Source organism: Siphateles boraxobius, unplaced genomic scaffold, assembly GCF_051911475.1.
Source record: "Siphateles boraxobius isolate OS27281-9 unplaced genomic scaffold, OSU_SipBor_1 24, whole genome shotgun sequence".
NCBI lineage: Eukaryota > Metazoa > Chordata > Actinopteri > Cypriniformes > Leuciscidae > Siphateles > Siphateles boraxobius.
Genome location: NW_027508855.1, coordinates 4,024,266 through 4,037,025, shown reverse-complemented (window position 1 = coordinate 4,037,025; position 12,760 = coordinate 4,024,266). Strand labels below are relative to the sequence as shown.

At 42.6% G+C, this 12,760-nt stretch overlaps 1 protein-coding gene across 1 annotated transcript in view; it reads right to left on the bottom strand.

Moving 5' to 3' along the window:
- Positions 1–12,760, bottom strand: part of whrnb (whirlin b) — a 132,815-nt gene extending 120,055 nt beyond the window's left edge. Inside the window, exon 1 of the mRNA XM_077241844.1 lies at positions 11,497–12,760. Within this exon, the coding sequence (XP_077097959.1) occupies positions 11,497–12,225 (729 nt within the window). The 5' untranslated portion in view covers positions 12,226–12,760. The remainder of the gene's footprint in view (positions 1–11,496) is intronic.

Sequence of the window (12,760 nt, the reverse complement as noted above, 5' to 3'; positions counted from 1 at the left end):
GGCCTCGGCCCCTGCCTCGACAGGGAGTCTGCTACCACATTCAAATACCCAGGGAGATACATTGCTCTCAGAGATAGTAGCTTCCCTTGGGACCACAGGAGGATCTGACGGGCCAACTTGTAAAGCCGGCGAGACCGCAGGCCCCCCTGATGATTTATATAAGAGACCACCGACGTGTTGTCTGATTGAACTAACACATGATGGCCTCTCAGGTCTGTTAGGAAGTGTTTCAGAGCCTGAAACACAGCCAACATCTCTAGACAATTTATGTGCCACGAAAGATGATGATCCTGCCACAGACCTTGGGCTGGGCGACCACTCATGACCGCCCCCCACCCTGTGAGGGAAGCATCCGTCGTTAGCGTTATGCGACGACAAAGAGCCCCCAGCACAGGACCTTTGGATAGGAACCAAGTTTCTCTCCACATGACCAGAGCACGAAGGCAGCGCCGCGTGACTTTGAACGTGCGGAGCGGATTTCCCCTCGGGGAGAATCCCTTGGTCCTGAGCCACCACTGTAGCGGTCTCATGTACAACAGGCCGCAAGGTATAACGTTGGACGCTGCTGCCATCAGACCCAACAGTCTCTGAAACTGCTTGACAGTGAGTAGCTGGCCTAGCTTCACTTGTTTCACAGCTGAGAGAATCGAAGCGATGCGGGTCGGAGAGAGTCGCGCCCGCATCGATACCGAATCCCAAACGACACCCAGAAAAGTGGTCTTCTGGGAAGGAGATAATACACTTTTCTTTGCGTTCAGCCTCAACCCCAACTTTCTGATATGAGCTAGGACGACATCTCGATGCCGAACCGCCATCTGCTCGGTCTGGGCTAAAATCAACCAATCGTCGATGTAATTGAGAATACGAATGCCCTGAAGCCTCAGAGGCACTAGTGCTGCATCCATGCATTTCGTGAAAGTGCGGGGAGATAAAGCTAGGCCAAACGGAAGAACCCTGTACTGGTACGCCTCGCCCCCGAAGGCGAACCTCAGGAACTTCCTGTGTTGTGGAAGGATGGACACATGGAAGTATGCGTCCTTCAGATCTATCGTGACAAACCAGTCCTCGGACCTGATTTGAGACACGATCTGCTTGATAGTGAGCATCTTGAATTTTAGCTTCCCTACCGAGCGATTCAATATGCGCAGGTCTAAAATTGGACGCAACCCCCCATCCTTCTTTGGAACGATGAAATATCGGCTGTAATAACCTGACTCCAAACTGGGAGGAGGAACCCGTTCTATAGCCTCTTTTTGAAGGAGCGTTTTCACCTCTTGTTCCAATACCAGAGCCTGCTCGGGGCCCACCACTGTGTGCAGAACCCCTCTGAATTTTGGTGGACGACACCTGAACTGGATAGCATAACCCTTTTCTACTGTCTGCAGGACCCAATGAGATATTTTTGGAAGGCTTTTCCACTCTGCCAGAAATTCTACTAAGGGTACCAGCCTCTCGAGACTGGCCTCTGGTGTAACTTGAGCAGCAGACGCAGCGCCCTGTAACGGCGCACCGGCAGGGAACAACTGGTCTGACCGCTCTGAGACCCTCCTCAGAGGGAGCGAGCGTCCCTCGGGAAAGCGCTCGCTGGGATCGTCTGTGCCCCGGCATAAAGGCGGGGTTGGCAGAACGAGCCCCTGAGGGCACCGAGGAGGAATGGGCACCGTAAAAAGAGGTGAACACCTTTCCGCCTCGGTGGGGACCACCCTCAGCATCCTGAACGGCTTGGCGTCAGGACTTCTTCTTAGCCGAAGCCTTCTTAGCCAATATAACTGTCCTCAGATCAGTTCTACTGGGAGAAGGCTTCGGCTGAGAGTGTCGCGGCTGAGCCCACTGTCCAGCAGGGGGAGCACGAGACGCGACACTCTGCCTCTGCTGCGCTCTATGTGATGAGCTCGAAGACGGCCGGGGCTGCTCCCGCCCAGCAGCCCCAGGGACATGAACTTTAAGGGGAAGAAACTTTTTAAAAGCTGCAGTTTGTTTCTTTTCTTCTTGGAATTTATCGATAACTGAATTCACAGCATCACCAAACAACCCCATGGGAGAAAGAGGAGCATCTAAAAGAAAAGCTTTTTCTCTCTCTTTAATATTAGTCTGATTTAACCACAAATGTCTTTCTGCGGCCACCAGAGCTGCCATAGAACGACCCATTAATTTGGCCGATTCTCTGGTGGCACGCAGGGATAAATCAGCAGCCTGACGCAGTTCACGAACTACGTCAGTACTGACCTCCTCACTCTCACTCATGTCCCTTAGCAGATCAGCCTGGTATGCCTGCAAGATTGACATAGTATGCAGACATGACGCAGCCTGACCTGCTGCCGAATATGCTTTACCCACTAAAGCCGAAGTGTTTCTTAAAGGCTTGGTGGGTAATGCCGGTGCCTTAAAAGATGATGCTGCTTCGGGGGAGAGATGGCTCGCAAGCGTCTCTTCCACACGAGGCAAAGCACCATAACCATGAGCCTTGGCTCCCATAATATTAGCGTATGTTGAAGTCTGGGGACTAAACACTCTATATGACACCGGTTTTCTCCATGATTTCGACACCTCGGTGTGGAGATCATGGAAAAACGGCAGGCACCGGCGTGGAGGCTGCACACGTGACGGCAAAAATCTCTCATCCAACTTTGATTTAGAAACAGACTCCTGTCTAGTCACTGGCCATTCAATATTAAGTTTTTCAACAGCTCTTGTTAACACCTCCATAAGCTCATCACTCTCAGGAGTGTGGGGTGGCGAATCCTCCACATCTCCCTCAACACTAACAACATCAAGTTCCTCAGAACTGGATAGCTGCAGCATTGGTGCCTCAGCCCGAGCGGAAGAAACCGCAGCGCGTGCTTCCGAACCCGGGACTGAGGCACTGGATCTCACAGGTGAAGGGAGAGATAAGGCAGAGCCCGTCTCAAACCCCGCTGTGAGATCCATCTGCGATCCCCACGATAAGCGCCGCCGCTCTGCCTCGGCAGAAGCGGGACCCGAACCGCGGGGAGCGCGCACCGAACCGCTCTCCTCAAAGAGCGACCGGCGGGAGCGGAGCGTCCTTAACGGCAAACGCTCGCAATGCTCACAGTCTGCTCCCTCGAGAGCAAACTGGGCATGCTGAACTCCCAAACAAACAACACAAAGATCATGTGTATCCCCGCTCGTTAAATAACGCGAGCAGGGAGGAACACACTTTCTAAACTGCTGTTCGTCCGCCATAATCTCTCAATATATATATATATAGGGATAAATTGTTTGTGTGGTGCAGGGTATGTAAGACAGACAATATCACACAGGGACAGATTCACATGTAGCGCGACTGAAAGCACAGAAGCTAATGCGCTTGTGTTTTTGGGGTGCTTTATAGTTTCCTGGTCGATGACGTCACCCGCCTATGACGTTTCATCTCTCCATTGGGCTGATTCCATACGTGCTTCATGACGCACAACGCAGGGGCGTTCCCGCAGCGTTTGACGCAGCTCGAAGTTCCCTTGAAAGGGAACTGGCTAGGTATATGGTATATAAGAGGTATATATGGTATAATATGGTAAATAAGAGACCAGATAAATGTGTTGTCACCTTCAATACGCATGGAGAATTACCTTTGTCCACCATTTGCAATTGCTCTTGGTCTCTCTTATGGGGTCTTGCCTTAAAATCAGTCTTTTCAATTTAATTTCAATAAAAACAGGGCAACTGTGTATCCTCGCAAGCAAACCGTCATCTCATAAAGAAATGTGCTTCACTGTTGATATGCAGCATATGCACAGACAGGCACTTAGTACAGATGGAGTATATGTCATTTCCAAGGGCAGCAGTGAGACACGATCTGATACCTTGAATCAGACGTCTGCGTGCTGCGAGATTGATCTAATATCTGTCAAGGCCAGCAGGTAGCAACAATAGTAGACAACTTTACAAACTCATCAGTACGAAACTGCTGTCCTCACTGTGGTAATTGCTGTTTTTGGGGGTTGAATAGAGTGAGATCAAAGTGAAACAAACATAAACAGAAAGGAATTTAAACGGGCAGCAAGTGTCACCAGAGAGGTCGAATGGTAGTTGGTTGCAGTGCTTTCAGACAATGTAAAATGTTTTTGTTAGATAGAGCTTTAGAAAAAAAGCAGAACAGCTCATCAGTGAGGCTACAGATGAGTAATGCCTCTCAGTCTGTTATTATAAAACACCCACAGTTTTAATTATACAACTTTGGAAAGCAATAAGTAAATAAACTACATTTACACTACCAGAAAAAAGTTTGGACAAACCTTTTCATTTTGCATTATAACTAGTTTTCACTACAATTGCAAAAATTGTAGTTTGGGAATTATGTAGTGACTAAAATGATTAAACAAAATCAAAATGATCTTATCTATAGTAGATGTCAGCTTAAACTCCGTACATCCTACTGTCTCATTCATGCTAAATTAATTAATTCAAGGAATTAAAACAATGTTTTTTAACATTAATAAGCACATGCACTAATACTATTTCAGAGCGGATTGGGAAAAGATGATTAGTGAATAAAAGCTTACATTTTGGCCTGATTGTCACACAAAGCTAAAAACACTGATCACTGCATGATTTCATTCATTCATAAAAACATGAGCAGAACAAATATTTTGTGTAAATTCATAAATGGTTTTATAAATTAGAACCACTGTATGGAAAAGAGTGGCTCAGAGATATTGGAAATTATCTTATATTAATATTTTGTGTTCTAACAAATGAAGAAAGTAATACTCAATTACATAAAGGTGAGTAAATGATGACAGCATGTTGACTTTTGGCTGAATATGTCTTCAAGGTTAGTAGTGTTACAGTAAGGTTTTATCAGTTCTACCAATATTCTCTATCGCACAAATAGTTCCTAAGGACATTTCTAACTCCATAAGTTTGTAACAGCAAAGCGCAATATGAGCCAAATTCATTGACATGACATCATTATTACTCATCATCACTATCTGTTAAGAAAGGATATGTATTTTTAACTGCCAATACCAAAGACTGGCCAAAACATGTTTAAAATTATATTGGAAAATAATGAGGCACAATGATTAAAGTAAGAGTGAACGGTGGAATTTGTATTCTAAGTGAGTGCAGAGTGAGATGGGGTGAGATGTAGTCATTCTCCAGGGATAACAAGAGGCAGAAGGAGAAACAGGGCATACACAAGCATACAAACAAGAAAGAAAGAAAGACAGAGTGATGACCAACTATTCAAACCCAGCAGGAAGGCAGAAGGTGCATACACAGGCAATCTATGACTACAAGCTCCAAATGTTCATGCTCCATAAGAAGGTAATTGTAAATAACAGGTTAAATTCCCATGGTGCATACTCACTGTGATTTCCAATCCTAACCGCAAGTCTTTGACATTCCCATTGCCCCATAAGACGAGCTTGTGGTGGTGAATAATGTACACATTGTCAAGCTTTAATGTTCATACAAGTTCACGATTTAAAAATAAGTTATTTATTCATACTTACAGTAGGTCCATTGTGAGTTTTTGTAAAGAAGGAAAAGCACTTTGCAACATCTTGGAGGGTCTACTCTATACAAGTCTCCTTGAAGCCTCTCAGCTTACACTGAGGGAGGAAGAGGTCTCTAATTGACTCTACATCTATCGGTCCTCCGGCATCCGTTTGGCCTTTTAAAATCTCCATGACAGTGCAGCAGATGGACTGTGTAAAACTCCATTCCCATCACCATCTGCCCCTCCCCTCTCAGTATCTCTCACTCTTCCTCTCTTCCTTCAAGCTATGACAAAAAAAAAACATCTCTCTTGCCCAGATAAATTGAACCACCTTATCTTTCAACGACCCATTCACCACTTCTTTGATGATCCTCAGTGGTTGGTAAAAACAAATCAGCTTTACATTATTCTGACACTTACATAACCACAAACTCTCTCCCATTGCATCATCTATGACTTTCCCTCTTATAAATTGCCCAATGTGCAACAGTGCAGTTGAGCTGTATTTGTTCCACAGCCTTCAGATATTGAGTGCACATTGTTTTGGGCTCATGTACTATGTGTTATAAATGAGATGGTGGGTTGTTAGCTATTCACAAGACACGTGAAGTCTTAGTTCTTACTGGTAATTCTACTGACAGAGATCGAGAGAAAGAGATAAATATAGGAATCAAGATAAGGCTTGATTTACAGAGGAGTACAAGCAGCTGCGTTGCCATTATTTGCATTGCCGGAACAATTTGTCATTGGGAATAATTGCTTAAGACTGGCAGGTCAATAGGGGTGAGACTCCAACAGAGAGAGCAGACAATGTGACTTTGCCAGCTGTACTTCTTTGTCAAATCCCCTGTTATTCAGCAGATCACTTTGAAACAAATGATCAATCTAGTTATTCAGATTTGGATGATTTAACAGGATTTGAGTGTATTTTTTGCTAGGCTGTGATCCTTCTACTGAGTCTAAGAGTAATCGTACTAAATTGGAGTATAGGCTTTGGAAAGTCAATTCAAGCAGCGATTAAATGAAATAAACGAATCCCTGGAGCCGGTTTAATCCTTTGATTTATTGTTTCCCACCCATTGACGCACCTCACCATATGCCAAACTCTCTGTCAGAACTAATCAAGGCTCACAGTCGAGGCAGCGAGTGTGTTCTCCAGCTTAAACACTGTCTGTTTAATTAAACGATTTTATGAATTATTCAGCTCCTAATGGGAAGCAAAATGGATCCAATTAATAAATGAGAGAAGGTATCCCAATAGGGTTGGCTCTGAACTCCCCTATAAGCTGGGCACGAAAACCAGAACAACGGCAATTAGTGTGGAAAGATGGCACTGGAAGAACTGATGGTATTCAGGTACAACATCAACATTTACTATTTAGAAAAGTGCAATCAGTCTTGTTTCCAGAGTTATGTTCATAAAATCATAATTTATTACTTTTGGACCAATGGATGAGCACATTTGCAACTAAACCAACTAACTATCGCTTTAAAAATTATTATTATTTTTAAAAGCTAGGCCTGCACGATTAACCAAACTTAAATAAATGTTAAATGGTGCAAGATCTCAATCTCTGGAGTTAATAGCTTGATGGTTCAACATTTAAAAATGAAGACAGCCATAAATACTAGTATTGTATGGAGGGACATTTGCAAATTTAAAAAAACACAAACTTTCACGTCAGCACAAGAAACGCTCAGAAAAACTATTATCTATAGTACTGCTCGCAAAAAGAACTGTTCATTTAGAATTTAATAAAAAAATTCAGCATTTCTCAGACAACTGTGAAGATGCGTTAAACCCAACAAAGTGGTTTAATAAAGGGTGTATTGATCTTTTATATGGGATAATATAAATATACTGCCCTAAAGAAAGCCAAATCTGAGTTTTTGCTGTACCAGATCTAGGCATGGGAAAGGGTGGGCTTAGCCCACCCAAATGTCTGTCTTGCCCACCCAATCCTAATTTAGGCACAGATCTGTTTTTAATGATTTAGAAATTGATTAAAAACAATCTGAGGCAGACTGTGAGTTGAGAAGTTTGATGAAGGGCTGTAGAATACCCAAACAATCAAAAAAATAACACCAGAAAATTACAGTATTTTACTTTTATCAGCTGAAAGTAACAGGGCAGCACATTAAACACTCACGAGATGGCTTTCAGTCTGTAGCAGAAAAGCAGAGGCTGATGATCACACAAGCGGAAATGGGCAGCTTATCAAGTATAGGATAATGGGGAGTTTAATGTATCTTCATGAATATGTATCTTCTTATTTACTTGTAAATATAAATATATATATTTTTAGCTGCCTGACTTTAAAGTGTCATTTGGCCACCATTAAAATGTGTCATACCATGAGCAGTTGAAAGATGCTAGAAAACCTTGCTCATTTAAGAACATGTATTTATTGTTCTAACATTAACATTATTATTACATGTATCTATCAACGGAGCAAGTACATAATGCAAGTGAATAAAATGCATATGCATAGTTCAGTTGAAACGTTGCCCTCTTTGGCTTGCTGTTAATGCTGTTAAACTGAATGTATGGTGCAAACTGTCTGCTTTTAATAACCACAGTGAAATAAGAATGGTTCTCTTTCGATCAGTTTTGGGCCATTCACACAAAATGTGTTTTGTGGTTAAAAACGCGATGTCAGTGTTTTTTAAAAGTTTTCTTAAAAAGATTTAAAAGTTGAACTTATTTTAACTTAAGCACCACATATTTAGAACCCTATGTCATGCACGAGACGCTGCAAACATATGGATTCGAGACGCAAGCGGAGGCCACAACGAAGCTGCAGCGGCGAACATCTCGGTTGGGATATAAAATCAAAACAACAGTTCATTGAGTCCAACAGAAACTCTCTCTCACAGTGGCAGGAGTGTGGCGGTGGTTCCAATTCATTCCCTCAATCTCCACTAAAACTCCCATGGCGATGGACAATGTGGCCGGCTCACACACCTGGTCAGACGTGTACTCGGGCTCAGTCGCTACTTCTTGTGCTGGCTCTCTGTCTGCATTTGGCTCAGGTGTCGTGTCCATCTCACAGGATGGTTTCAGGCTGGACTCCTAGTCAGGAGTGGGGATGGTGTCCTCTGGGCTGACGGTGAAATCCAGTCCATTCATCACCAGCACCCACTCCACACATGCGGCGAAATCCCCCCGGGGACCATTGGCTGGCAGACGTGCCTTCGTCTGCTCGCTAGTGTGGTAAAATGCGCTAAGAGAGACATCTGTATAGTGTGTCAGGCCCATCAGGTCGAGGAAATCCTGGGTGTGATCCATAAGTGCACGGTTCTTCTGCCCCAGGCATAACAGTTGACCGATGGGGTAAAGATCAAAGGGGGAAAACCAAAAAAAAAGAAAAAAAATACACAAAAAAGACGCCGCAAATATATCTTCTTTTAGTCTGATCTTCTGTCACCAACTGTTGCATTACTCAATTTAAATCTATGAATCATATGGAATCTTCATTAGTTGCTGATGCAGTAATCATTAATAAATTGTTTATTTCTTAATGGTCATACATTAACACGTGATTATCTGTGCATTAGTTAAATCACAACTGAAATCTTTTCCGAAGACCAGTCAAATCTGTACCCACTGACACTGATTCGGCGCTGATAAAATGTGTTTTGTGTATGTGTGTAGGGGGTGGGGGGTGGGGGAGTTTGTTTTTATTTGTACCCTGCCAGGGGACTGCAAATGTAAATTAGCCTATAATGGCTAACTCTGGTACAATGCAACAAATGGTAACATTTATATTTGAAATTGTACATGGTCCCTAATAAATAAATAAATAAAATAAACCATGAATTAATTCATATTAATGCACCCATATTGTAAAATGTTACCAATGTTATTATTATTATTGTTGATTTTTAATTGTATAATTATAGTACCATTTTTGTATAATTCTTTTTTTTAACTGTATAATAGTAATAATGTATGTGTATTATATAATGATTATTGTATTAACACATATTTTTGTATTTACATGGCTCATATTGTGACAATCCATCTGGTTGGTCAGTTAACATGTTGGTCAGACCAATTAGTGGTTCTTGCTCAGAATAAATGCAATGTGGGCAAGCTTGCCTTAAAGCTGAAGCCCGTGTTATCTTCCATAAGATATTATGTTAACAACTCTGATAATTTCAAATCAACTCAATTCACACTTCAGCTTTACGGTAAACTATACAGCCAATGCGATATATTTCTTTCAGGCTGACACTTTTGAGTAAACATTGTCAATCACTTTTAATCCCTCCATATGGAACCTGCAATCAAGACAGACTGATTCACAAAATAAAGCTTCACAAATAGACGTTAGGCCCTTAGCTTCCATACAACTAGCCTATTTGACTCACATTGTTTTTTGCTGTGTGCTTTTTTTAGCTACTGGATTCAATTCTGACAGGCAAAAAAGATTGCGACAGTCAGTACAACAAAGCAAGGAGGTTACAAAAGAACGCTGCACTTCCCTCAGCAGCCTAACGTGAATGCTCAAAAGATAAAAAAAAAAAACATAGAATGAGCCTGCCCACACAAATAGTCAAAAAGAGAGAGAGAATGAGCGAGCAAAGAGGAGAGGAAAGTAAGAGTGAGTTGGCTGCCTGTCATTGCTCTTCATCCGTACAAGCATCATTTGTTATGTAACCTATGATTTAACTCTCAAATCTAGAACTAAAATTAGAGATGATAAGAGATTCCACTGCAGGCACATTACAGCATATGTCTAACTGGACATTACAGTTGTTCGAACACCAATACCTCCAATTATTTTCACAAAGCCTGAGACCAGCACCAGCTCCAGTGGCGTATTTTGAGTCAATTATCCAATTTTCTGATATTATATTTGGACACACAGGGAACGAGAGCAAATGTGTAAAAAAAAAAAAAGGTCAAGATTAAAACCATGTGAAGAGAAGGGAGAAAATGAGATTTAGTCACACCGCTAGTGGCCAGTTTGGGGTTGAGGCCAAAAGTTAGTGCACAGTTCTTTGTAATTAATAATTACAAAATAAATAAAAAATTGATTTTAGCCCTGCTAAAACCAGTAACTCTGACTGGGACTGCGGCCAAAGATTTTTCTGCAGGGCTATGACACTGGTAAAGGACTTTGCAGGATCCGAGGAGGGAAGGGGAAGCAAATTTGACTGTTTGGTACAAAAAAGGAGTCAGCACTGTAAAAATAAAAATATAATTAAAGTACCGATTGGGGTTCCACAGACTGCCACACTGAATGATCCCTCTAGAGCAGTGATTACCAACCAGGGGAATGCGTACACAAGGATATATTTAGAATTTGCATTGTTAAACTGAAATTATAATTTCTTTAATCATTTTAATAGGACTATGTCAGGGTTGTCAAACCATCTGTACATACTGTATTAGTCACATTAGTAATTTTTGCATACCTGCTCCCATTGCTCTTTTACTTTATTTTCTTTTATGACCTTTATTTTCTATATTACTGAGTGACTGTTTTTGGTTGTGTGAACATCTTTATTTAATATGCTGTTTGTTTGTTTTTTTTGTAGATCGGTATTCTGTTTTTTTTTTATTTTGGTACTCTTAATTTCCCTTGTTTTAAAAGGCTATATGTTTGTCTGTCTGTCTGTCTATATCTATCTATCTATCTATCTATCTATCTATCTATCTATCTATCTATCTATCTATCTATCTTCATGGTTTTCATTATTACCAGAAGTTGAAACCTGTGAATGACCAAAAATCTCAAGGGCAAGTGCATCAAAAACCCTTTACTTATTATGGGTTTACTGTATGAATCATTGACAGTTTTTAGAGTTTTTGCAGTAACTTATCAGATAACTGGCCTTTTTGATAAGGGTCCTATACGTTTTCTAGACGTTTCCAGCGGTGTGGCAGTCTGATACACACAAAATGGTACATCAAGTGTCTTTTTATTTTCACAGTGAAATAATTTACAGATCCACGTAAGATGTTAAGGGACGGAAAATGTTTAAATACAGTGCCCAAACACACAAACATAGAGAACACACATCACCTTGACTGCCTCTCCGTGAGTGACTCGGTCAAACACCATGTTATTGACTTTTATGATCTGGTCTCCAACTCTCAGCCCCTCTCTCTCAGCGGATGATCCCGGCTCCACCAAAGACACATAGATGCCAACTCCATGCTCTGACCCACCCCGTATGCTGAATCCCAGGCCTTCGTGGCTCTTGCTCCTTTTCAGCGTAACTTGGCGGATTTCATCAGGCGCTTCCTGTATCAGCGCCGGCGCTGTCCCCTCGAATGTGGTGCTGAAAACCGGGGCCGCGCGCACAGATTCATGACTGGGACCGGCCTGCTCGTACTTGCGCAGAAAGTGCACCGGGGAAGCTCCTGCATGCGCGTTTGTGCTGCTGATGTCTTCCGAGCACTCATGCTTGATACTGCCTGTCAGCAGATCCGTTTTCAGATAAAGCCCTTCCGACGTGTACTGGTCGAACAGCAGCTGGTCCGACCGGGGTATGACCAGGCGCAGCATGGGTAAAAGTTGACGCTTATTGGGTGTGTTGAGAATGACTTTGAGAGTCTGCACGAGATCGAATACATTGCGCTTGGCGTGGTAAATGTTGAGGCAGTGGATGAACTGCTCCCTTTCGAAGTCGTTGAGCAGCACGTTGAGCGCGTTGTGCAACTTCTTGACGTTAACGGAGAGCGCGCGGCCACCGGAGCCCAGCGAGTTCGCACCCGACTTGAGAGAAGCGCGCTCCAGATCCGTGCTCATTCTCAGACACCTCAGAACCACAGGGAGATTTCACATCAGGCATTAGGAACGGAGCGCGGTCAGTGTCTCTTGTTAAAAACAGAAATGCAGCGCGATTCGTGCGTTAAAACTGTGGTGAGACGTGTCATGCTGAGTTAAATCCTCGTTTGAGAGCGCGCGCTAAAAATAACAAAGATACAGTAAATGGCAGAATATTAGCCAAGTGCAATACAGTTTCGAAACTTTTGATCATGAATGAAATTTGTTAAATGGGCACTTTAAATACTATGGTGGACCACTGTTCATGAATATGAATATTCTTCCAGAGAAAAACAACAAACCCTAATTAAGTCCCGCGAGGATTTGACGTCCGTAATGACTTTAATCCTTCTGGTAACACTTTATGCGAAAAGAAACGGCCAGTGAGACGTCCTGCAACGAGAAACAAAAGACAAAACAGCACAACTGTTTCAAGTTTGACAGCCGCGCTAAAAAGAGGAGCGCGCGTGGTCAGTGTGGCTCGCTCGGATTTCTTGTCGCTACTACTGAGTTCGTT